The following is a 24,602-nucleotide window of genomic DNA, read 5'->3' as shown; positions in this document are numbered from 1 at the left end:
GTTTCAAGTGGTAAGAATTTTTGATTGGATACTTACTAGAGTCATTTAATTTTTAAGATTCAACAATGGGATGGATGAGAGTTCCGGGGCATAAAGAAAGCATGGGCTGGTGGTGTGTCAATGGAACTTCTGACAATCAAAAGGAAGAGAACTGTGATTGCATCTAAATGCTACAATTAGGGGCACCTGGGTGGCTCAGTGGGTTAAGCCTCTGCCTTCAGCTCAGGTCATGATCCTGGGGTCCTGGGATCGAGCCCCACATCAGGTTCTCTGCTCAGCAGGGAGCCTGCTTCCCCCTCTCTCTCTGCCTGCCTCTCTGCCTACTTGTGATCTCTCTCTGTCAAATGGATGAATAAAATCTTTAAAAAAAAATGCTACAATTAATTTGACTGACAAGTGGGGCTTTGGAGAACCCATATAGGAAAGAGCAGTTTTTAATGAAAAGGAAGGGAAACATCAGTTCAACATATACATTTTAATAAACTTTTAAAAAATAAACTTTTTTCTAAGCACAAGCATCCTCTGCCTTTTTTTTTTTTTTAAGATTTTTATTTATTTATTTGACAGAGAGATACAGAGAGAGCACAAGCAGACAGAGAAGCAGGCAAAGGGAGAGGGAGAAGCAGGCGCTTCGATAAGCTGGGAGCCGGATGTGGGGATCACGACCTGAGCCGAAGGCTTAAGTCGCTTAAATGACTGAGTCACCCAGGTGCCCCAATAAACTTTTTTTGTGTCTCTGTCTTATTTCATAATAGATATATTCTCAAGGCTTAACCCTAGGAAACACACACACGTGCTCACACACGCCAGACTAACAGCATGGTTTCTACAAGGAAAGCGGCAGTAACTGGGCTCTTCAGGACCTCTTCACTTTTGCCTACGTCAAATTCTCTAAACCATCCTCCTCAAAGACTAAAGAGAAGGGGTAAGTGACAAACTGCAAGGTTTTCACTAATTGCCAAATTTTGATCACACATATTATTTTAAAAGTTCTTTTGTCTTTGCTTCCTAAAACTTAGAAATAACTTGCTTTGCTGATTCCTCTGACTACAGTTCTACAGAGGACCAGCTCTCCTAGGATTTTTAGACGGAAACTCAGTACTCCAAACAGGAGCTCAAATCAGAGAGTCTGCCGATTATTTCTAGCACAGAGTAATCTATGTCCAGTCTCTGTTCATAACACGGACAAAGGTCACAATGTTCTCAGAGAGCTGACTTATGTCCAGGGTACCCTACCAGACACTTTAATCTGCCCAAAGTCATAGATTACAAAACACAGAGCTGGGATTCAAATTTAGGACCCCGAAGCCTTTTCTGCCACCGTGTATCCATTACAGAATCTAATTCAACAATGTAGAGATCCTTGGGCTCGCCATTCTACTATCCACTTCTCACTCTCTTCAGCTCTATTTCCTTTCACTTCTGGCGACTTCACCATTCTTCACTATACAACGGATTATTTAACCTTTCAACCATCTCTGGGAGATTAGAACAGAAGGAAGCCAAGGGTCTGTAGGAGCAAGTATGATTTATTATGGGTAAATGGTAGGAAAAAATTTACTCATATCCATAGATAAGTTCCTTAAGTCATATATAAAGAAACACTGTTATTAAAAGTTTGCTTTATTTTTCTGTTGAATCAAGTATTAGCCCCCAGTTTACAATTTGATTTTTTTATGCCTTCCAAACAGTAGCACAGTTAATATCACCTTATAAGTCAAATTAGTCCCAGTGGTTCTATCCACGTCTAGATTGTTCAGGTGGTCAGGAACTCTTACTTGTTTGCTTTAGCTTTTAGTTCTTGGTTATATCTATAAAGGAAACAGAAAGAAACAATGACGAATCACAAGAGATAAATGTGTGGTAAGAAGGGAATGGGAAGTATACTCCTCGTTCTTTCTCTATCAGGAGGCTGTATCACTGTGGCTCTATGGTCTTCTCAGGGGCGTGCAGGTAAACCAGGCAGAAGGGAGAGTGACTTCAAGATTTTATGTGCATCTGGCTTCCAATGCCAAAGAGTTTTAACAACGAACTGACATGCCGTTTCTTATACAAAAGTATTATTTGGGTGAATATTTTCATTCTTGAATTATGTAAGAGTATAACAAACATACGAACATATATATATATATAATTCAGCAAAATCTGGTCATTTAGAACTTTTTATTTTATACTCGTGGAACATCTTTCCTAAGAATAAAATAAATTGGGAATGGGATCGTGTCTAATCATTAAAAATAAAATGTACTTTTGTGCGTAGGCAGGTTACTGAGTTATTAGCCGACTGTAAACTCTGGGTCAGCAGGAGAGTAAAGCTAAGGCCTCCTTTTCCAATTCTCATTCCTCTAAAGAAGAACAAACCACAAAGCCACAGAGCCCTTCCCTGAGCTTCACTGGCCACTCTTCCCAGACGATGAGAGTAGACAACACTGTAAGCACAAAAAGTAATGTGTTGCATGAAGTCTATCACACCTCCCAAGTTTCTCAAAAGGTTCTGACTTCAAATACTCAACAGGGTTTTTCTAAATGCTCCAGCGTCCAATATTTATATTTTTAACTAAATCTCCCAACCTGCTATTGTGACTGAAAGGTGCCAAAAATCCTTTTGTCAAACTGTATCTGCGTTTTTGGTCTAGAAATAGTTCTGAATGTTGCACTTAGCATTTCCTTAGCTCTACTACTGAGTTAATATAAAGTTAAAATGAAATGGTGGATGAGAAAAATACTTGTGAATAAAATCACTGTACAAATTGAAGTTTATATTGACATAAGTTAGCTTTAAAAATGCTGGTCAGACAGCACACATACTGTAGAATGAGTTATTCATTCATCTCTCCAACCCGTGCTTGATGATCATGAAAGGGTTAAACTATAAACCCAGGGGTCATTAAGAGGAGTAAAATAAGGATATACTATACTCTGCAGAATAGAATGCCTTCTGAGAGGTAAATTAAAACTGAATATTTTCTATTTCTTTATTGAGATCATTTATTTTTTTAGCCAAAGAACATTGTTTTGTAATTTAGAAAGGTTCTGGGGTTCAAATAAAGCCAGAGCCTTCATCTAAGATGCGCTCACTCTAGAGCGTAAGCCAGTCAGCGACACTGAGCACAGGCGAACTTCGGAAACACTGCGGGTTCCGTTCCAGACCAGCACAACGAAATCAAGTATCACGATAAAGCAAGCAAATGAGTATTTTGGTTTCCCCGTGCACATAAACGTGATGTTTACACTATATTACAGTCTATTAAGTGTGCAATAGCATTATGTCTAGAAAAAAGGTACATACCTTAATTTTAAAATATTGCTAAAAATTCCTAACCATCATCTACGCTTTCAGTGAGTCGTAATCTTTTCGCTGGTGGAGGGTCTCGCTTCAGTGTTGGTGGCTGCTGACTTATCTGGGGGACGGTGGTTGCTGCAGGTCGAGGTGGCAGTGGCAGTTTCTTAAAACAGGACAAGAAGGAAGTTGCCACATCAATTGATTCTTTCTTTTACAAATGATTTCTCTGTACCATACGATGCCCTTTGATAGTATTTTACCCCAGAGTCGAACTTCTTTCAAAACTGGAATCGATCCTCTCAAACCCTACGTAATATTCTGAATCCTTTGTCGTCATTTCAACAGTCCTCACAGCATCTTCACCAGGAGCAGATTCTAATTCAAGAAACACTTTCTTGGCTCATCCACACAAAGCAACTCCTTGTCTGTTCAAGGCTGACCCTGAGATGGTGGCAATTCTGTCCCATCCTCAGGCTGCACGTCCCCAGCTAGTTCTCTGGCTGTGTCCACCCCATCCGCCGTTACTTCCTCCGCTGAAGTCTTGAATCCCTCAAAGTCATCCATGCAGGTTCGAATCAACTCCTTCCAGACTCCTGTTAACATTGATATTTTGACCTCTTCCCATGAATCACAAATCTTCCTAATGGCATTTAAAACGGGGAATCCTTTCCAGAACGTTCTCAATTTACTTGACCAGATCCATCAGAGGAATCAAAACGTATGGCAACTATGGCCTTACAAGTGTATTTCTTAAAGAAGAAGACCTGAAAATTGAAACAACTCCTTGATCCACGGGCTCCAGAATGGAAGCTGTGTTAGCAGGCATGAAAACAACACTAATCTTGGTGTACATCTCCATCAGAGCTCTGGGGTAACGAGGTACATTGTCAATGAGCAGAAATATTTTGAAAGGAACATTTTTCCCCAAGCAGTGGGTTTAAAAATATTCAGGAAGCCATGTTGTAAAGAGATGTGCTATCATCCCGGCTTTGTTGTTCCATTTGTAGAGCACAAGGAGAGCAGATTTAGTATTATTCTTAAGGTGTTTAGGATTTTCAGAATGGTAAATGAGCACTGGTTTCAACGTAAAGTATTAGCCCCTAGCAAGAGAGTCAACCTGTCCTTTGAAGCCTTAAAGTCAGGTACTGACTTCTCCTCTCCAAACTATTAAAGTCCTGGATGGCATCTTCTTCCAATACAAGGCTGTTTCACCCACACTGACGATCTGTTAACTGTAGCTGCCTTCATGAACTAACTTGCTGGATCTTCTGAACAGATGGTTTCTACATCAGCACTGGCTTTTATGTCATGGAGATGGCTTTTCCTTGCACAACGAGACCCAACCTCTGCTGGCTTCAGACTTCTGCTCTGCAGCTTCTTCATCTTCCCGAGCCTTCACAGAACTGAAGTGAGTGACGGCCTTGCCCCGGGTTGGGCTTAGGCTTAAAGGAACGTTGTGGCTGTCTGAGCTTCCATCCCGATCACTAAGACTTTCTCCATGTTAGTGATAGGCCATTTCACTCTCCTGTCAGTCGCGTGTCCACTTGGAGTGGCGCTTTTAAGTCCCTTCAAGAACACTTCCTTGCATTCGTAACTTAGCTAAATGTTGAGCACAAGAGGTCACCTTTTGGCCTATCTCACTGGCTTTTGACGTGTCTAAATCAACTTAATTATTTTAGCTTTTGTTTTAAGGAGAGACATATAACGCTTTCCTTTCACTGGAAAGGAAAGAGCCCCACTGCAGGCTTATTAACTGGCCTATTTTTAATATTGCTGCATCTCAGGGAATAGGGAGATAGATCTGAGGAGGGAGAGAGACGGGGGATGGCGGGTCGGTGGCAGAGTCAGAACACGCACATTTATCAGTTAAGCTCATTGTCTTATGCCGGCGTGCTTTGTAGCGCTCCCCACCCCCCAACAATGAGAGTAGTAACATCAAAGATCACTCATCACAGATCCCCATAACAAATATAATAATGACAATTTTTGAAATATGGTGGGAATTACCAAAATGTGACACACAGACATGAAGGGAGCAAATGCTGTTGGAAAATGGTGTGGACAGACTTGCTCGACGCAGGGTTACCACAAACCCTCAATTTATAAAAATGTACAAGATCTGTGAGGCACAATGAAATGAAATGAAAGAAAATAAGGCATGCCTATAAAGTTTTAAACATTTCCAAATGCTCATGGAACACTTAGACAAAACCAGTAGCCTCCCTCCAAAGAGCATTTCCAACACTACATAACCATACACATTTAGGTCCCACTTTATTACATATAATTTAAACTGAGTGATAAAAGGTTCATGGAGAAAACTATTTAATATTTCACAAAGTGTTGCCTTAAAACAGATTGTATGCACAGGCTACATATCTACATATTACACAGATTTAAAACCTAGGTAGCAAACATACTATTTAACACTTTTAACTTAACCCCCCAACTTATCTGGAAATTTCTGCTTTAGGCATATCCCATCCTAGCATTATACATGAATCTTAAAAACAGACAGACAAACAAACAAACAAACAAAACCCAGCACTGCCACCTGGGTGGCTTCTGAGGCAGATTTTTTTACACCTTTGATAGACTTACCTCCAAATACGGAGGAGCTGAGAAGCTCCTGCCGCCCCCACAAAGAAATTAACAGCAAACAGACTCCAGTTTTTTGGGATAATTACAAGTGAGTATCTTGACCAAATAAACCCTGTTGAAACAAAATGGTTTTTTTTTTTTTTAAAGCACAGGTACTGCTGCAGTATCTTCTGAACACTCAGAGTAAAATAATTATAAATAAGACCATGACAACATAACGTAGGATAAAGGAAAAGGAAATGCTATACTTTGAGTCTAATAAAGTTGCTGTAGTTCAGTGTTAAACAAAATATGTAATTCTTACATCAACAGGGAATCTTTACAGGGCAAACAATTATTTTTTCCCACTTTTAAAAACAGGTTCATGGCAAACACATAAAAAACTAAATCCATGCAGATATTTACTCACAGTAACCCTCTTCTGCCTTCTCTATCTATAATAATTTCCCAGCGAGAACACTGTTAATTCCTTGTGAGTGTGTTTATGTGCTTCAAACATTGAACTGTTAAATAAACCGATGTAAAACAAAACAAAAATACTGAATGTCCTAAATGGAACACAGAGAATATTCATTTGATTTACCTGTGGCCATCAAAACAGCAGATTGAGCTGTGCTCAGCTTCTCAGCAGGTCTGGCCATGTCAGCCAAGCCAGCACACACCAAGCCCTGGAAATGTTAACACACAGCAAGAGAAAAGGTATCATGACTGTGCAGTAATCATTCTTAACTTTACATAAAACACAAACCTATTTCAGAGATTTCCACACAACTGTTGCTACTGTTTTAGTATCCATGCAGTAAGGAAACGTATCCTTGCGGAAAACTAGTGAGTTCAGGAATGCTTTTTGAATTTATGTTTTGTTAACCACATGAAACAGCCTCATAAACCTGAAACTCAGTAGTGTGCAGGTACCCTAACAAATGGTACTTTTTCCACATAAGAAATTATACATGTTGGAAACCACTGTGCGGAGGTGCTGGGAAACTACTCAAGGGAATCTGTGGATTCCTCCTTTCATATTTTTGTCAATGTTCATTCTTTTTTAAAAAGTGGGAACACCAGGGGCGTCTGGGTGGCGCAGTTGGTAAAGCATCCTGACTCTTGGTTTCAGCTCAGGTTGTGATCTCATGGTAGAACGGACTCTGCTTGAGTCTCTCTCTCCTTCTCCCTGTGTCCAACAGCCCCAACCCCACCCTCGCAACCCCGTGTTCTTATGTGCGTTCTCTCTGGAACAGAAAGATAAATCTTAAAAAAAAAAAAAAAAAGTGGAAGTATCAGAAAAGCTCTGTTGTAATTTTAGTTTTCAAGTTGCATAATTTTTCTTTAACGTCAAAGTATACAACATAGTCATTTCTTCTCTGCTTTTTTTTTAAAAATTTTATTTATTTGACAGAGATCACAAGTAGGCAGAGAAGTGGGGTGGGGGGGTGGGGGGGTGGGGGAGCAGGTTCCCCGCTGAGCAGAGAGCCCGGTGTGGGGCTCGATCCTAGGACTCTGAGATCATGACCTGAACCGAAGGCAGAGGCTTAATGACTGAGCCACCCAGGCGCCCCAGGATTGTGATTGTTTAAAAAAGATTTTATTCATTTATTTGAGAGAGAGCAGAGAGAGAGCACAAGCTGGGGGGAGGGCGGAAAACGACACAGGGAGAGAGAAGCAGGCTGCCCACTGAGCAGGGAGCCCAACACGGGGTGCACGCCACTGTCCAAGCCAGCCAGCCCTGAAGTGAAAATCATACAGGGTGCGCCACAGCCTGATTCACCCAAAGTAGAAAATGTGGAACTCAAAACAAGTGGATCCATCCGCAAATAAGAACTTTAGCCTTACAGAGGACTGGCAAATGAATACATACTAAGGGAAAATAAAATATTTAAGGTATGTAAGGTTCGTTTTTTACGATGATCCACTTTGCCCTCAATGACTCTGGTTTCAACACAAGTGGCTAAGAAGGACTCCACACCCGTTCTGAACAAGTATCGTCTGAAATTCTTAATTCAGAGCCTACGAGGCCTGGGACGGCAATATTCCATGTCGTGGATAACTGCCATAGATGAATGAGCATCCGACGGTCCGGAATAATAGGTACATAAAGACGTAACAAAAGAAGTGTCCTCACCAGAGAACAAGGCAGTTTGCACCGTGATGCTGTCATCAGAAGACTATGCATGATTTCAACATGAACTTAAAATAGATGCTTTTAAAGGAGACAGATACCCAACAAGGCACTTAGGAGTATATCATACTGTTGGTGTTTCAAAACATTGGTGGATCAGATCAAAGAAACACCAGAGTATTGATAAAATAAGTAAACTTCTAAGTTGTGGCAAATTTGAGGTCAAAGAGAACCCCAAATTTGTTATAGAGTAAATAATTCTTACTCTTTTAATAATGGCACTAGAAATAATACTTAAGCAATCAATTATACTTTTATAGATATATGATTACTATATAATTTCCAGCGCTGAGACAGAGAAGAGGAAGAAAATAATAATATACTTTCCATTAGTTTTTTTTAAAATCACACTAGTTTTGAATGTTTGTTTTGGCTTTGATCTGCATTTTAATTAAATTAATAAGCAGATAACACATTATAAATATTTAAAAAAAGACATTCATACATCATACTAATAGGGTTTCTTACTGGACCACATTAGTGGTAGGCACCAAAAATTTCAAGTGTTTTTTTTTTTTTTCCTGTCCCACTGACTTTTAACCTGCCCAACCCCAACTGTTCTATTTCTGCTCTGTAGGTATCACCATTTATGTTAAACATGTGCACAATTTATAAAAATTGTGTTACGGGAAACTGCAAGAGAGATTTTCCTTCCTCTGCTGGTGCTCTACACCACCTATTCCTCCGTTATCGCTGGGCAACTAGATTACCATAATCTCTATTGCCATTTAAAAAGCGTCTGAAATTCCACTGTAGTCATGAGAATTACTATATAAACATATTTATTCAAAGTAAACACAAAACTATGTGTGAAGTTGAATGAATAATAAAATTGAATCTTATCTTTAATAGCTACTGTAGAATAATTTCCATCCTGTCCTTTAGGAATCCCATTGTATTAAGGAAAGTAATTCATGTGAATGTGTAATGTTTACAAATAGAAGTAAAACAGCTTACAAGACAAACTTTGCTACTAAAGTCTACACTAAAACTCAGAATTCAGTCTGGACCCAGACCTTTTTTTTTTTTAAAGATTTTATTTATGTAAGAGAGAGAGCGAGAGACAGCATGAGAGCAAGCGGAGAACAGAGGCAGAGGGAGAGGAGGAAGCAGGCTCCCCGCGGAGCAGGGACCCGATGTGGGGCTCGATCCCAGGACCCCGAGATCATGACCTGAGCCAAGGGCAGAGGCCTGAGCCCCCCAGGCGCCCCTGGACCCTAGAATTCTTGTCCTGGGCCTCTTCTGAAGAGTCTCCTCCCAGCAAACAGGACCGTGTACGTGAGGGAGCCGCTCTCGCCTGCTTCGCAGGACGCGGAGGCGGACGACCAGACCTGCGTCGCGGCCCCCGCAGTAAAGGCTCCCACGGCAGGACGGGGTGCAGGGGGCGGCGACATCCGCGACTCCCGGTCGGGTCACGGCCACAAAACCACAAGCCACGTGTCGAGAATCCTCGTCTTTAGTAACTGAAAGTGAGCGCAGAGCACTAATTACCTACGAGTCCAGAGAAAACGCCACGAAGTGCGGGGGCGGCAGTCAGTGAAGGGGCCGTGGTTCCCTTCAGCGACGGCGCCTGCCCTGCGGAGGGCTAGAAAGACGCGACGAAAGCAGCCTCGCCCCCTCCTCAGTAACTCCGCGCCGCCTGGGGCGCGGCTCTGCTCCGGCTCTGCCCTTCGCGCTTGGCTTTCCGCCCTGAGCGGCGGCTGCGCTTTCGGGGAACGCCCGCACCCTCTCCCCCGTGGCGTTCGCGAACGCGCAGTGGGAAAGGCTGCGAGAGACGCCACGCAGGACGGCAAACCCGCCGCGTCTGCAAGAACCCGGCAGAGTCAGGGCGGGACGGACCCAGCACCGCCAGACGCAGCTAAAGCTAGTTTGCGGGGCTTCTGGTGAGGCCACAGAAGGCCGGCCGAGGACAGAGCAAAGGGCTGACACCTTGCACCCCCCGCCAACTGCTCGGTGGGACATGTGCGACATTCTTTAGGAACCTCCCACCTATCTTAACAGCTTGCTAAAAAGGGCAAAAGTACCCTGGCGACGGCAAAGCCTCTGGTATCCGGGATCCTGCAGGTCCTCTTAGCAGAGGAAAGTCCCACCGAACCCTCCCTTTTCCTCACCCCCCCCACCCCCATGGTACATAACTGCCACCCCTCACAGCCCAGGGCAGCAGCTCTTCCTGCCCACGGGTCCTGTCCTCCGGCTTTAATAAGCCACCATTTTGCACCAAAGATGTCTCAAGAATTCTTTCTTGGTCATTGGTTCCAGACCTCACCCACCGAACCTCACGTATGTTCTAGAACTTCATCATTTTGAGTGAGCACAAGCATTAAACGTGATATGCTTAAACTTTTTTTTTTTTTAACTGATGGGACCTTTTCTCAATATATTGTTAAAAAGAAAACCACAGGCCCAGAGTGGCGTCACTTAGGCCAAGTCACCAATACCTAATGTGGCCGTACTTTCAACCTCACCCCCGAATGCAGTCCTAACCAGTCACTTAGGAATTTTCTGGTTCGCACCAATGAGGTCACCTGGGCACTCTCTCCCTGTTCCCCAAAGAGGAGATAATTCATCTACCAAGATCCTTTCTTTTGTCTCCAACTGAAGGTGACCTCACCTGGAAATAATCCTTTTTTCTAAAAGTTTATGACTTCCTTGTCCTGCTTTGAAAAACATTCTCTTTCTTTGGCCCTTGGGAGTTCCCCTCTACTCGCTAAATTGGATGCCGCGGTTGAATTTTGATTTTAACAATATAAATAATAATAACGAAAAGAACTTCTCCCTAGTTATCTGTCAAATGCAGCTCCCAAGCATGAATCTACTCTAGCCATTTTATGGGCCAGAGGACAAAACAGCTGACTTAACTTGCCCGAGGTCATAAGATTGAGGGGGAGCCAGTTCTAACATTCTCAACTACTGAGATTTTACAATTGAATCTGACATTGTTCTGACAATTTAAAGCAATATGATTATGAAAATTAAAATGGCCGACAACTCAACAACAAAAAACAACTCGATTAAAAAATGGACAAAGGGCCTGAATGGACAGTTCTCCAAAGATATGCAAATGGTCAGTAAGCACAGGAAAAGAACAGATTCTCCCCGTAAGTAATTAGAAAATGCAGATCAAAACCACAATGAACTACCGCTTCACACCCGCTAAGATGGCCTTAGGAAGTAACTGTGCCGGAGGGCGATGCGGTTTCCTTACCAACTGCTGGTGGGGATGGAAAATGGTGCCGCCGGGGCATGTGCTCAAAGGAATACTGATGCAGCAACTCCACCTCCCGGTATAAGGCCCAGAGACCAGAAGGCGGCGCCTGGGAAAGATGTATGCCCGTGTGCGCAGCACTGTTCAGAATGGCCAAAAGGTGGAAGCAACTTAAGTGTGAATCTACAATGGATGGTTATGCAAAATGTGATATCTGTAAAATGGAGTATTATTCAAACTTAAAAAAAAAAAAAAAGGAAAATTTGACACTTGTTAACATGGATATACCCAGAGGACATGGTGCTAAGTAGCCAAGAACAAAAAGACAAATCCTGTAAGATCCACTTCTCTGAGGTACCAAGAGTAGTAAAATTCATAGAGACAGAAAGTAAAATGTGGTCGCCAAGGCTGGGGCAGGGAATGCGGAGCTGCTCAACCGGTGCAGAGGCTTGGCTCTGCGTGACAAAAGGAGTCCTGGGGATCCGCTGCACCAAGAGAGGAATGTACTTAACACGAAAAAAATGGTTAGGATGTTAAATTTTATGTGTAGTTTACTACAATTAAAAAATAAAAAATGACTACCAGTCCTTGTACAGTACCAGTACTCGACCAGTGCTTTTCGAATTCTAGGAGGGGTCCGAATGACCTGGAGGGCTTATTAGAACACATTCCATCCCGAGTTTCAGATTTAGTACACCTGAGATGGAGTGAAAATCTGCATTTCTAACACATTCCCGGCACGCCAAAGCGTCAGGTCTAGGGGCGACACTTCGAGAATTGCTGCTATAGCCCAAACTGGCCTTTTCAAGAGAAAATGAATTATCTGTTTTATTGTTTTCACAATTACCTCTTTTCAGCTAAATGAGAACTTTAGGAATGAAAACTCTGGCATAAGGTAAAAAGCATTGGTCTTGGACTCAGAAGTCCTAGCCTCTGCCATTTACCAAATGTTAATACACACCCTTAGATAATTTTTTCCTATTTTTTGAGACTAACTTCCCTTGCCTGCATTTTGATATTGGTATCTTCAGTTCACATACTAAATTAATAATAAAAGTTAATCTGGGGGGGTTCTAATTAGTTAAATGTTTGCCTTAGGCATAAAATCTTGGAAGGAAGTTTCAGTTTCAAGGGCTCACAATTACAGGTTTTTGGTTTTTTTTTTTAAGATTTTATTGATTTATTTGAGACAGAGAGAGCACGAGCTGGAGGTGTGGCGGGAAGGGGTTAGAGGGAGAGGGAGAAGTAAGCTCCCCACGGAAGCAGGGCTTGACCCCAGGGCTTATGATCTGAGCAGAAGGCAGAAGCTCAACTGACCCAGGCAACCCAGGCGTCCCAATTACAAGCTTTTTGGTAACAATTATGTTCAGAGAAGGTCTTTTATCTCAAGAGCTCAGAACAATCCAACTAGGTAGTGCACTTTATGCAGTAAAAATGGCACATCTGAGATTATTTGAATGAAATCATCTCCAGACAGGCCATGAATATTTAAAAAGTACATTCTTCATAAAGATGACTTCAAATTAGTAAGTTCCATTTAAAGAAATTTTTTTTTCAGTAGCTTCTGCAAAAACTCAAGACTTACCCATTTCATAATTGGAGCCCAGAAAAAAACTGTTCTGGGACCTGAAAAAAAAGAAAAATAGAAAAATTTAGAAACAAACCGACTACTTTATAGGTCTTTTTTAATTTTCTTTTCAAATTTTTAATTCAAATTTTGTTTAGTTAAAAAAAAATTCTCGTTAGTTAACATACACTGCAATATTGGTTTCAGGAGTAAATTCATGGATTCACCCCCTACATACAACACCCAGGGCTCTCATAAGTGCCCTCCTTGCTACCCATCACCCATCTAACCCAACCCCCACCCACCTCCTGCCATCAACCCTGTTTGTTCTCTATCTTTAAGTCTTTTACAGTTACACAGGTCTTTTAAGCCATCACATTTCAAAATCCCCAAAATTTAGCGATCCATTTCTTATCATTTGTACTACCCTTTCTGCATCCTGTGTATTTGTTAACATTTAGAAGGTCACCGCAGTATCAACCTCACATTCAAGTTGTTTTGATTTCCTTGTCAGTTATTTGTGTTTTTGTGGCCCATTAAAAATTATCAAAAGTGTAACAGACGGTTTGGAAACCATTACCAAAGTTCTGCCTTGAACATGAAACTTCATGTTAGTTCGCTTAAGGGTAATCTCTAAATTGGAGAAATTAGAAATTATAGAGATTTTGTGATATGAGCCTCAGTAAACTATTAAATATTCACTAATTTTATTAGTATTTATTATAAATGATGTACTGTCATGTATGATAGTGAAAGCTCTTATAGAAAGTCTATATATTGTAGTAAAAATTTTTTTTTTTTTTAAGATTTTAGTTGAGAGAGAGAGAGACAGAGCAGTGGTGGGGAGACAGGAGAGGGAGAAGCAGGTTCCCTGCTGAGTAGGGAGACTGGACTAGGGGCTTGATCCCAGGACCGTGAGATCATGACCTCAGTCAAAGTCAGAGGCTTAAACCCCTGAGCCACACAGGCACCTCTCTAGCAAAATAATGAACCTAGGGGCACCTGGGTGGCTCAGTGGGTGAATCCTCTGCCTTCGGCTCTGGGTCACAATCCCAGGGTCCTGGGATTAAGCCCCACATCGGACTCTCTGCTCAGCAGGGAGCCTGCTTCCCCCGCTCTCTCTGCCTGCCTCTCTGCCTACTTGTGATCTCTCTCTCTCTGTCAAATAAATAAAGTCTTCGGGGTGGGGGATAAAGTAATGAACCTAATATCAAGGTTCACATGAGAAAGGGGAAAGACTTAGATCTCTAAGCTCCATAACAGCGGGGTTGTTATTTTAGCTATACTGGTATCCACTGGCCTTTTGCAAAATGTTAAATAAATGCTGGTGGCATTGAAAAAAATTCTGGTTTCCTAGATAACATAGAATTTGAGAAATACGATGTTTCAGAGCTGGAAAGAAACTCCAAGTTCATCTAACCTAAACCCTTCATTTTACCATGAGCAGATCCGTGACCCTGTCCAGGGGGGACGGCCAGTAAGCAACAGAACTGTGACTGGAACCTAAGCCTCCGAGCTCTTTAACTACATGACTGCCCACTTTTAACTCTTCTAAATCACATATCTCATTTAACCTTCAAGAGGCTACAGGGACAGGAAAGAAACAGACTTTGGTCCGTGATAATTTAAAATATAACTAAGCAGGCTAAATCCAATGTATGTCAGACTACATGATGTGGTGAGAGTGCTCTCACACACTGCACCAACAAACATGCGTCTTTCTTTCTTCCTCTCTTTAACATTTTATTTATTTATCTGACAGAGAGTGAGAGAGACAGCGAGAGAGGGAGTACGAGCAGGGGGAGTGGGAGAGGGAGACGCTCTTGCTCTTCTGCTGAGCAAGGTGCCCGAAGTGGGGCTCATTCCAGGACCCTGGGATCATGACCTGAGCCATAGGCAGTCGCTTAATGACTGAGCCACCCAGGCGCCCCACATTTATTTCTCAACACACAAATTAAGAAAACAGTGATTTGCTAGCAAATTCAAAAGTTTTAAAATCCTATTATACTCATGACTATTATTGTTGCCTTAGTATTCTACTTTGCTTTGCAGGAATAAATTATTTGTTTTTGTGGATAACCAAAATCACACCTGCAATGGCATCATCATCCAAGCATAACACGTTTTACTTCTCTTCATCTACTCCCAACTAGTATTTCTCAACAGCACCAGCAGGTAAAGACGCATTTATCCAGGCAAGTGTTCACTGTCACTAATGATTACGTATTTTTATTCACTTATGAATAACATTTAAAAGATAAATCTGACTTAAACGTATTATTTAGAAACAAAACAAAGGAAAGATAGTGGGGCACCTGGGTGGCTCAGTGGGTTAAGCTCTGCCTTCGGCTCAGGTCAAGATCTAAGGGTCCTGGGTTTGGGGCCCCATTAGGCTCTCTGCTCAGTGGGGAGCCTGCTTCCACCCCCCGCCAAACCCCGCCTGCCTCTCTACCTTCTTGTGATCTCTGTCAAATAAATAAATAAAATCTTTAAAAAAAACAAACACAAAAGAAAGACAGTGAAGCTGAAAAGGCAATGAGTTAAGTTAAAACCTAGTTGTGGTTCTGGGTTTAATTTGTTGCAGAGAAGACCATTCATTCACCCACAACAATTACTGCATGCCTTATAGTGTACCTAGCTCTGGGGATATATTGGAAAATAAAATACAGTGCTGGTTTTTATTAATTAAGCACAAGAATGCTGTTTAAGTAAAGTCACACCTGGAAGCTAACATTTTAGGAAAACTTAATTCTAATGTGCTTTTCTCAAAGTTGCACTCGTTTCACACATAGGTAATACCATCATCTCAAAGTAAAAATGAGCTCAATGATAACACTCCTTTTTGGGGATTGCATTTTGGCTAAATTACTATCAAAAGCAGTTAGTTTGTGGCACCTGGCTGGCTCAGTTGGTACAGCTTGTGACTCGATCTCAGGGTTGTAAGTTCGAGCTCCACTCCAAGTATAAAGATTACTTAAAAAAAGATAAAAGAGGGGCGCCTGGGGGGCTCAGTGGGTTAAAGCCTCTGCCTTTGGCTCAGGTCATGATCCCAGGGTCCTGGGATCAAGCCCCGCGTCGGGCTCCATGATCAGCGGGGAGCCTGCTTCCTCCTCCTCTCTCTCTCTGCCGGCCTCTCTGCCTACTTGTGATCTGTCAAATAAATAAATAAAATCTTAAAAAAAAAAAAAAAGAAAATCTTAAAAAAAAGGTAGTTGGTTAATAACACTGAGAGAAATTTGAAAAATGTAAAAATGGCATCTGCCGTCTTTATAACTTTTGCTTATTAAGTAGTTCTACAAAAGTGTCACATAAATAGTATAAACTATTGCTTGCCTTAACATTATTAAGTGATGGCAATGTTACACATTTTTTAGTATCTTCCACAATTTAACATAATCATTGATATTTCTGTATCCCTCTCAAACTAACTCACATTGTTCTTACAGCTATTAAATTCATTAATTCAATGTGATTTTAATACAGAGATTTAAAATTGATCGTATTGTACTGTAAATACTGTACTATAGTTAGTAGTCTATCCACTTACCAATCAAATTATGACCTCCTTGAAGCTAGTGGCTAGACAGTGTTCACACTTGTAGCCCCACCTAACAGACGGCGGACTGATAAGCTAGGCAAGCACGCAACTAGCTGCCTGCTGTTTAATGACTCTAACCCTTAGTCTATGCTTAGAATATCCCAGTATTCTCCCTCGCCTTCACCTGGCTAACTCCTGGTATCCTCTGGAAACGTATCTTAGATTTCGTCTCCTCAAGGAAGCCTTCTTTAACTGCTCCAGGTTACATCAAATGCTCCTTCTCTGAACCCCTGAAGCAGCCCCTATAATGCTCTCCTGTTTTCTGCACTTAACAATTAAAATGATTAATTTATGCATCTGTCACTTTAATTAGAGAAGGGGAAGACAAGGCCAATGTCTTAGTTTTCCTTAGCAAGTAACATTTGTGAACAGAACGGAATTGAATTAACCATGTCCAGGACAGTTATTAATCCCGGATATTCAAATTTTAGGTCTGACCAGATATGCCTTGACACTGTTTCATCCTCAAGGGCAGAATCTGCAATTTACTCTTCTCCAGGGACACCAGGGCTCTACCAGATTTCCACGCATTAGTTACTCTCTCTACTCTTAGACCATAACACTCCCCTATCTGGCTCCCAAAAGTTCTTCCCTAAGTCTGAAGCCATAGCGCACTGATCCTATAAGTCAATCTTTCCGAACTCTGTGGTTCAGCTTGAGCTTCTGGGATTCCTATCACAGCACACCTGGCTTATTTTTCTTTCCCATATACAAAGTCTCTGAGTCATATGCAATATCACTTACGAAGTTTACTTTTTAATCCCTGCGGGAGGCTGGCGCCATCACTCAAGGGTACGTCAACACCTCATTTTGGTCTCTGGCTTTGGACATCTCAGCCAATTCCTCTCTTCCTACTTCAAAACTGATGCTTCCTTCTTCGCCACCCTCAAAACTGTTTCCTGAACAATGCCTCTAGGTTCTTCTGGTTTCTTTATGAGTTTAAATATTTGCTCCTTCAGAGTTAATGAACAGTAGAGCTTTTCAGTAAGTGTTTGCTTGGTAACTAATTTACTCAACTGCCCTAAGCCAGATGATAGTTTTAAAATATTACGCGTTCCTCTTCCTCACAACCAAACCGAACAAAAAACTTCAAACATGTAATTACGGTTGCTAGAACCTGGACCAAGAGAGATATGAATATTTTAGTTAGTGAATAATTTTAAACTATAAAACAAACCTCCAATTATTTTAACAACTGCTAAGCACTAAATTTAAAAATATCATTAGCAAATATGTATTATAAGACATTCTAAATTTCTGATATTCTGAGATATCAGAGGATGCTGACAAGTGACACGAATAATCAGAGTTGGAAAGCTATATATGCAAACAAACAGTGTCTTCTTCATTGTCAAGAAAACAGTGGTTGAGCAATACCTATCGTACAAAGAACTAACAAAAAATTTTCAAGAAAACTTATTTTATTTTTTAAATATTTTATTTACTTATTTGACAGAGAGCCAGAGGTCACAAGTAGGCAGAGAGGCGGGCAGAGAGAGAGGGGGAAGCAGGCTCCCTGCTGAGCAGAGAACTTGATGCGGGACTCGATCCCAGGACCCTGAGATCATGACCTGAGCCGAAGGCAGAAGCTTAACCCCCTGAGCCACCCAGGCGCCCCAAGAAAACTGACTTTAGTTCACCTTTTCATTTTATCTTACTGATCATTTACAAGTCAAGAAAATTTAGTCAAGTCAATTTAGACACGTATGAATTCAGGTACAGAGGAAAGACTTCCTTCTTGGCATAGAATAACGTCACATGCATACAAACACACACACATACAAATATTGAGATGCTCGCGATGTGCCAATGTGAAAAATAAAGTTTCTCATTTAATGTTTTTCACTGCTTCTTCTTGTCCCTTTCAGATCGTTTCCCTATGGTTTGCTGCTTTTAACATTCCTCAACATTCTTCTAAGTTTCATATACTAAGAAATCCCCTTTGCTATTATGTGACCAACACTTACAAATCCTTAGAATTTGTAAATGTTACTCCTTGATATAGATATGGACTGTCAAAAGTTACTTATTTTTATTTGTACTAAAACTAGTTCTGATTTCACACTAAGAACATGACTGGGTTACCATTTTAGAATCATGTAACCTTTGTACTTTTGGAAAGGCCCTGGAAACAGCCATCACTCAGATAGCCCCTAAAACATCAAAGGTATATAATGATTCTTAAAACGTCAATTGAAAACAGGCTTTGGTACAAAAGCCTAAGTAAAATAACAGATGAAACAATTAGCTAAAATAGCTAATAAACATTTTAGGGTTGACACATTTTAAATTTATATTATTTGTTCAGTTACAAAGAATCAATGACTTCTAGGTTTAGGAAGATAAGGAGGCCCAGAAACGTGGAACTACCTGTGTAAAATACATAGCACAGCAAGGGTTAAAAACTAAGATCCCCAAACCCTAACTTAACAATAATTACATAGTTGACCCCAATGAAATGAGTTTCTTGAAAGGTCCGAAACTAAGAAAAGCTCTAGTAAGAGTACCAAAGTGAAGATTATTACAGCTGAAAGGACCTTAAAGAAAATCCAAGCTCCTCTATTTTAACAGCTGAAGAGGAAGAGGCACTTAGATGTTATGGTAGCTCCAGATGGAGCAAGGACAAGAAAACAAATCTCTGACACTCCTTTCTACTACATCATAGCATACTTTAAACATTTTCATACCCTCTTATAGCCAAAATTAATGTTCTTGCATGACTTGGAAATGTCAACTTATTTATAGCCTTCCTTAGGTCTTGCTTCTCCTTTGGTATATCTGTTGAATAAAACTAGGTGAAGCATAGTCTTTCTTAATTTCTTAAAATTAGCTTAAAATCAGGTTAGTGGACAAAAGTTGTAATAAGTATCAAACTAACAACTATAGCCAGACTATTTTTACGATCTCCTCTGAGAATATAAAATCTCTGTGAGTAGGGAATTTTATTTTATTCACTAACACATCCCAAGTGCCAGAACAGGACCTAGTATCAGGAGGCCCTCGATAAATATGGAACAATTCAACCTTCTTGGCAGCTACCGGTTTAAAGATATCCTACTTTTCACCAATATTTTACAGTTGTATGTGAAATCCCAACTTTTTATTTTGGTTCTCATTCTTTAAGGGTAACAGAGGTTATTACTGGAAAAAAAAAAGATATATGTTTATCTATATATTCAATATATATCAACATAATATATATTAGACATGATATATAATATAATCCAGTTATCTAAATATATACACACACATATATGTACATACATATATATCTATTCTAGACTGGCATTAAAATTCTTCGATCTCTGAAGCAAGAAAATAAACAGTTCTAACAGAAATGCTAAAGAACTATGTTAATTCATAACTACGTGGCCACTACACTGTTTATTTACTTGATCTATATTTGGCTTTATTTATATAATAAAACAATATATATTCTGAACTAAGTTGTATTAGACTGTCTAGTATAACACCATTTCCTTTAGTATTTAATTTTTTTTTTAAAGATTTTATTTATTTATTTGACAGAGATCACAAGTAGGCAGAGGCAGGCAGAGAGAGAGGGAGGGGAAGTAGGTTCCCCACGGAGCAGAGAGCCCCACACGGGGCTCGATCCCAGGACCCCGGGATCATGACCTGAGCTGAAGGCAGAGGCTTAACCCACTGAGCCACCCAGGCGCCCCCGCTTAGTATTTAATTTTGAATTTTCATGATAAAGATATTCCCTTATGGACACAGCGAATGTGGGTTCGCTTAATATGTTTTTATTTTATTTTTAAAGATTTTATTTTTTTGACTGAGAGGGAGAGAGAGCGAGTGAGCGAGCTCCAGTTGGGGCAGAGGCAGAGGGCGAGAATCTCAAGCTGACTGCACTCAGCGCAGAGCTGGCTGCAGGGCTCAGTGTCACCACAATGAGATCATGACCTGAGCCAAAATCAAGAGTCACACACTGAGCCACAAAGATGCCCTTGTTTTTTATTTTAAAACACAGTCTTTAGATATTTAAGATAAAATGGGAAAAACCTAGGAGAAATGCAAATCTTACTGTTACTGAGATCTGAAGCCTTAACAGGGAGAATATCATGTAATGGAGAGAAAATTCCCAGCAACAGCCCACTAAGCACTGCGACAGACTTCACAGAACTATTTTTTCAAAAGTTCTTCCACTTAAGGCAAAATATAACTCAAGAAAAGCAGAGCTACGGTGAGGTACCTAAAATGATATGGTTTAGAAAACTGTTTTCTGGGCTGACTTAGTTAGTCAAAGGATAGTTTTTATGTATTTTTATTATTTGTTATTCATTCCCCCGGTTTTATTGAGATATAATTGGCATATAACAGTATATTAATTTAAGACATTCAATATGATGATTTGATATATATTTATACTGCAAAATTATTACTATAATAAGTTCTGTTAGTATCCATTGCCTCACTTAGCTCATTTTTTTCGTGTCATAAGAACTTTTAGGATCTACTCCCTTAGCAGCTTTCAAATATATAACACAGTATTGTTAGTTACAGTCACCATGTTGTACATTATATCCCCAAAACTTGTTTATAACAGGAAGTTTATACCTTGAGAACACCTTTTACGATAGTTTTTGGGTTCTTTAGAGCTGTGGTCTCCTAACTACTTTTGAACACTGGACCCTATCATTTAAAAAACCTTTTTTTGAGCATGTATCTTCTACATATATATTGTATGTATTTATATACTATATATATAACTTACACAAATGTGCATATGTACATATGTTGACTCCAAAGAACTCTAATTGTGTTCTACATAACTATATATATAACTATACTGATTTATTTTTATAAGATATATACAGAATAGAAAATGTAAAAGGATAAAATAATACTAAGCATTAATAGAAGCTGTATTGTTTTCTTCCTACATTCCAGTGTTTTATTTTGTGCATACTTTGAGACAATTCACCCCATCTGGGGACTCAAAAATACAAAGGAATGACACTCCTTCACTAATGTCGTCCCCCCCCCCCCCCCCCCCCTTAAGTAAACACTGGTCATCATGACTTCAAGGTCATTTTTCTGACAAATGCCTGGAGTAGAGCTGTGCAGCTGGTTTGTGCAGAGTCACATACTTTCACAGTCAGGTGGTGATGGTGAAGAGTGACATACCTTATGAGAACCGAGTTTGCTAGGACACACATTTGGTTGGAACTCTATTCTTATTCTATAAAGGTGGATCACAATGTGCCGGGAACAACACATACATGAATGATGAAGGCTGCAGGTCTAACGACAATATGTATCATTACGATATAGTGATATAAAATAATACTATAATTCTAGTATAAATCTATATAAAGACACATTCTTGTTTCCTGACTAGACATTCTGCCAGTGATAAAATTAAATCTCAGATATTTAGAATCCACAATGTATGATATCCAACTATTAATATCCTAGCCTTGCATATCATTGTAACAACCTCCAGGATGTGAATGTAGTCTAAGATTTAAATGAGGGTACAGTAAGATACTATTATGCCAAATAGCACATAAAAACGTTGCGTAGTCACTATGATGACTCTTGGAGAATAATCAGTATTTCCTCAGATTTTATTCAATACCAATGGACCGACAGTTATGTTTTTCATGCTTTTCCATTTTTTTGTGGATGTGCCTCCAACTTTTTAATCACAAATACTTCTGTATGATAGATATTCTTACTATGTATATTGGTTAAAATCTTAGAAGGGAGGGAACCAACATTTTTTGAGTCTAAGTACAAATACTTGGCTAAATGTTTTATTTAATTAATTAATTTATTTAAAGATTTTATTTATTTATTTGTTAGAGAGACACAGCGAGAGAAGGAACACAAGCAGGGGGAGCGGGAGAAGAAGCAGGCTTCCCACCCAGCAGGGAGCTCAGCATGGGGCTGATCCCACCTGGGATCACCATCCTAGCCAAAGGCTGATGCTTGACAACTGGGCCACCCAGGCGCCCCCGCTAAAGGTTTTAAAGCCATCGTATCTTTTAGTTTTCACAACAATCCTTAAGTGATAATTATTATCTCCATTTTACAGACCAGAAAAATAAGGCTGGGGGCTTCAGGGTCTAGGTCACACAGCCAAGATTTTGACGTACCTCTGTCAGGCTTCAGAGCCAGGCCTCCTCCCCCTACACTGAAAACGTAGTTATAGGGACTGAACCAACCCAGGAATTCCCAGGTGAGATGCTCAGTCTACACGTGAAGGTAATTCCTCCTGACTCTGAAAGACGACTAAAGCAGGAATGACAAGTGGTTAGAGCCGAGGCCCTGAAAGGATCCTACAGAACCACCCTTTGCTTCTGCACGGAGCACTTTAAGACTGCTCCTCCTCTGCCCTCCTCTGCCTTACCCCGAAGCCCAAACACAAGGCTTAAGAGGGTAAAAGTTGACGGCACACAATGCAGTCGACTCTAACAGCCAGATTACTGCAGAAGCATTGCTCAATCCTCCCTCCTGAAAAACCCGTCAAAAAACATAGCACAGGGGCGCCTGGGTGGCTCAGTGGGTTAAGCCTCTGCCTTTGGCTCGGGTCATGGTCTCGGGGTCCTAGGATGGAGCCCCGAGTCGGGCTCTCTGCTCAGTGGGGAGACTGCTTCCTCCTCTCTCTCTGCCTGCCTCTCTGCCTACTTGTGATCTCTGTCTGTCAAATAAATAAATAAAATCTTAAAAACAAAACAAAACAGCACAACTCCCAAAAATTTAGTTTAAAAAAAAACCTAAAAGGCAAATAAACTGAATAAGCTTCTTAAAGAATTCTCCTTGAACTCTCCTTAAAATTCCGCAACGGTCCCAGCTGCGCAGGGTGCAGTACACACCCCACACGACCGTCCTGCCCGTCTCGCCGGCGCACCGCGGAGACAGTCCGCCGCCACCGCAGACTCCGGGGCGGACGAGCCACCTTCCCGCGGACCCCGACGGCTGAGGGCCTTGACCGCGTGGGCGGGAAGCGCCGCTTCTGGGCCGCACGTCGGTCCCCAGCCTCACAGCACGTCTTCCCCGCGCTCCGGCGCGGCAGACCCCACCGCGTCCCGCTCAGCCCTGCCCCGGGGCCCGGCCCCCGGCCCAAAGCGCGGAGCGGGACCTGCGGGACCTTCCGGACCTCCCGGGGCCGCTCGCGTCCCACCCACGCGCACGACCGAGCACAACCGAGCGCTCCCGCCCGCGTCCGGGAAGGACCCACGCGCGGCGCCGCCCACGTCCCACGAAGCGGTTTGGCCGCGACGAGCCCATCCAGGGTCTCCCTCAAGGTCACGCCTACGCGCGGAGACCGCGAGGGACTCGGGCCCGCTGCGTCCCGAGGGCAGGGAGCGCCGGCGCCGCAGCCGTTACACCGGGGCCCGGGGGACGGGACGCGACCGCGGCTGCGGGCCCGGCGCGTCTGCAGGCCTCGGGCCACCGGCGCGGGCGGCGGCGCGACCTTCACCGCAGAGCCGGCGGGCGGTCCCCGGGGCCCCGTCCGGCAGCGGCAGGGGCGAAGGACCAACCCGAGGCCCCGCGCGGGAGGGCCGTGCGTCGACGAAGGTCGCGGAGCGCGCCCGCTGCGACCCCGGCCCACCAGCGACGCGGACGCGGGCGGCGCGCACGAGGCCGGCCGCCCCAGCCAGGCGGGCCCCCAGAGGGCAGCAGCTGGGCCTTGGCCGGGAGCGGGAGCGGCGCGGCGCGCCTTACCTGCCGGGTGGTTGTACAGCGGCCTCAGTTTCTCCGGCAGCAACAGCTCCACCTTGTCCAGGGCTCGGTGGTAGGTGGCCCGAAGGCCCCGGGCGCCGGCGGCCGACATCTCTGCGGACTGGCGCGTCGTGGGCGCCCGAGGGGGACAGCGGCCGCGGGCTCCTCCTTGGATGACAGCGAAGGACACGCGTCACTTTGTCCTACCCCAGCGCCTCGCGCCCGCCTCTCGCCCCCGGCGCCCTTCCCGCGGCTCCGGCAGCCCCTACTAACCGCCGGGTGGTCGGGCCCAGGAAACATGGAGGGGCGGAGGCTCCGCGAAGGCCCGCCCTGGGTCCGCCTCCTTCCCTCCCACCGCCCGGTGTGGGGAGGAGTCAAGGCAACAGGTGCCAGAAGGACCGCCTCCCCAAGCCCACCTGACTTCCTAGCGGCAGCGCGCCTGCGCAGGCTGAGCGGCCCACGGGGATTGGCCCGCGCCGC

The 24,602-nt window shown here is 42.5% G+C and overlaps 1 protein-coding gene across 1 annotated transcript; it reads right to left on the bottom strand.

The window, feature by feature from the left end:
* Positions 1-1,709: 1,709 nt before the first annotated feature.
* On the bottom strand, positions 1,710-24,371 carry MPC2 (mitochondrial pyruvate carrier 2). Its single transcript, XM_032863054.1, has 5 exons — positions 24,126-24,371; positions 12,851-12,891; positions 6,468-6,552; positions 5,885-5,996; positions 1,710-1,811 (listed from the first exon to the last, which is right to left on the bottom strand). The coding sequence occupies exons 1-5, from the start codon at positions 24,232-24,234 to the stop codon at positions 1,775-1,777; spliced, it is 384 nt and encodes a 127-aa protein (XP_032718945.1). The 5' UTR covers positions 24,235-24,371; the 3' UTR covers positions 1,710-1,774.
* Positions 24,372-24,602: the final 231 nt, after the last annotated feature.

This window comes from Lontra canadensis, unplaced genomic scaffold (assembly GCF_010015895.1).
Source record: "Lontra canadensis isolate GAN:19392208 unplaced genomic scaffold, GSC_riverotter_1.0 scaffold24, whole genome shotgun sequence".
In the NCBI taxonomy this organism is placed as follows: Eukaryota; Metazoa; Chordata; class Mammalia; order Carnivora; family Mustelidae; genus Lontra; species Lontra canadensis.
Note: the sequence above shows the minus strand (reverse complement) of the source record. Positions and strands in the feature narration are given on the sequence as shown.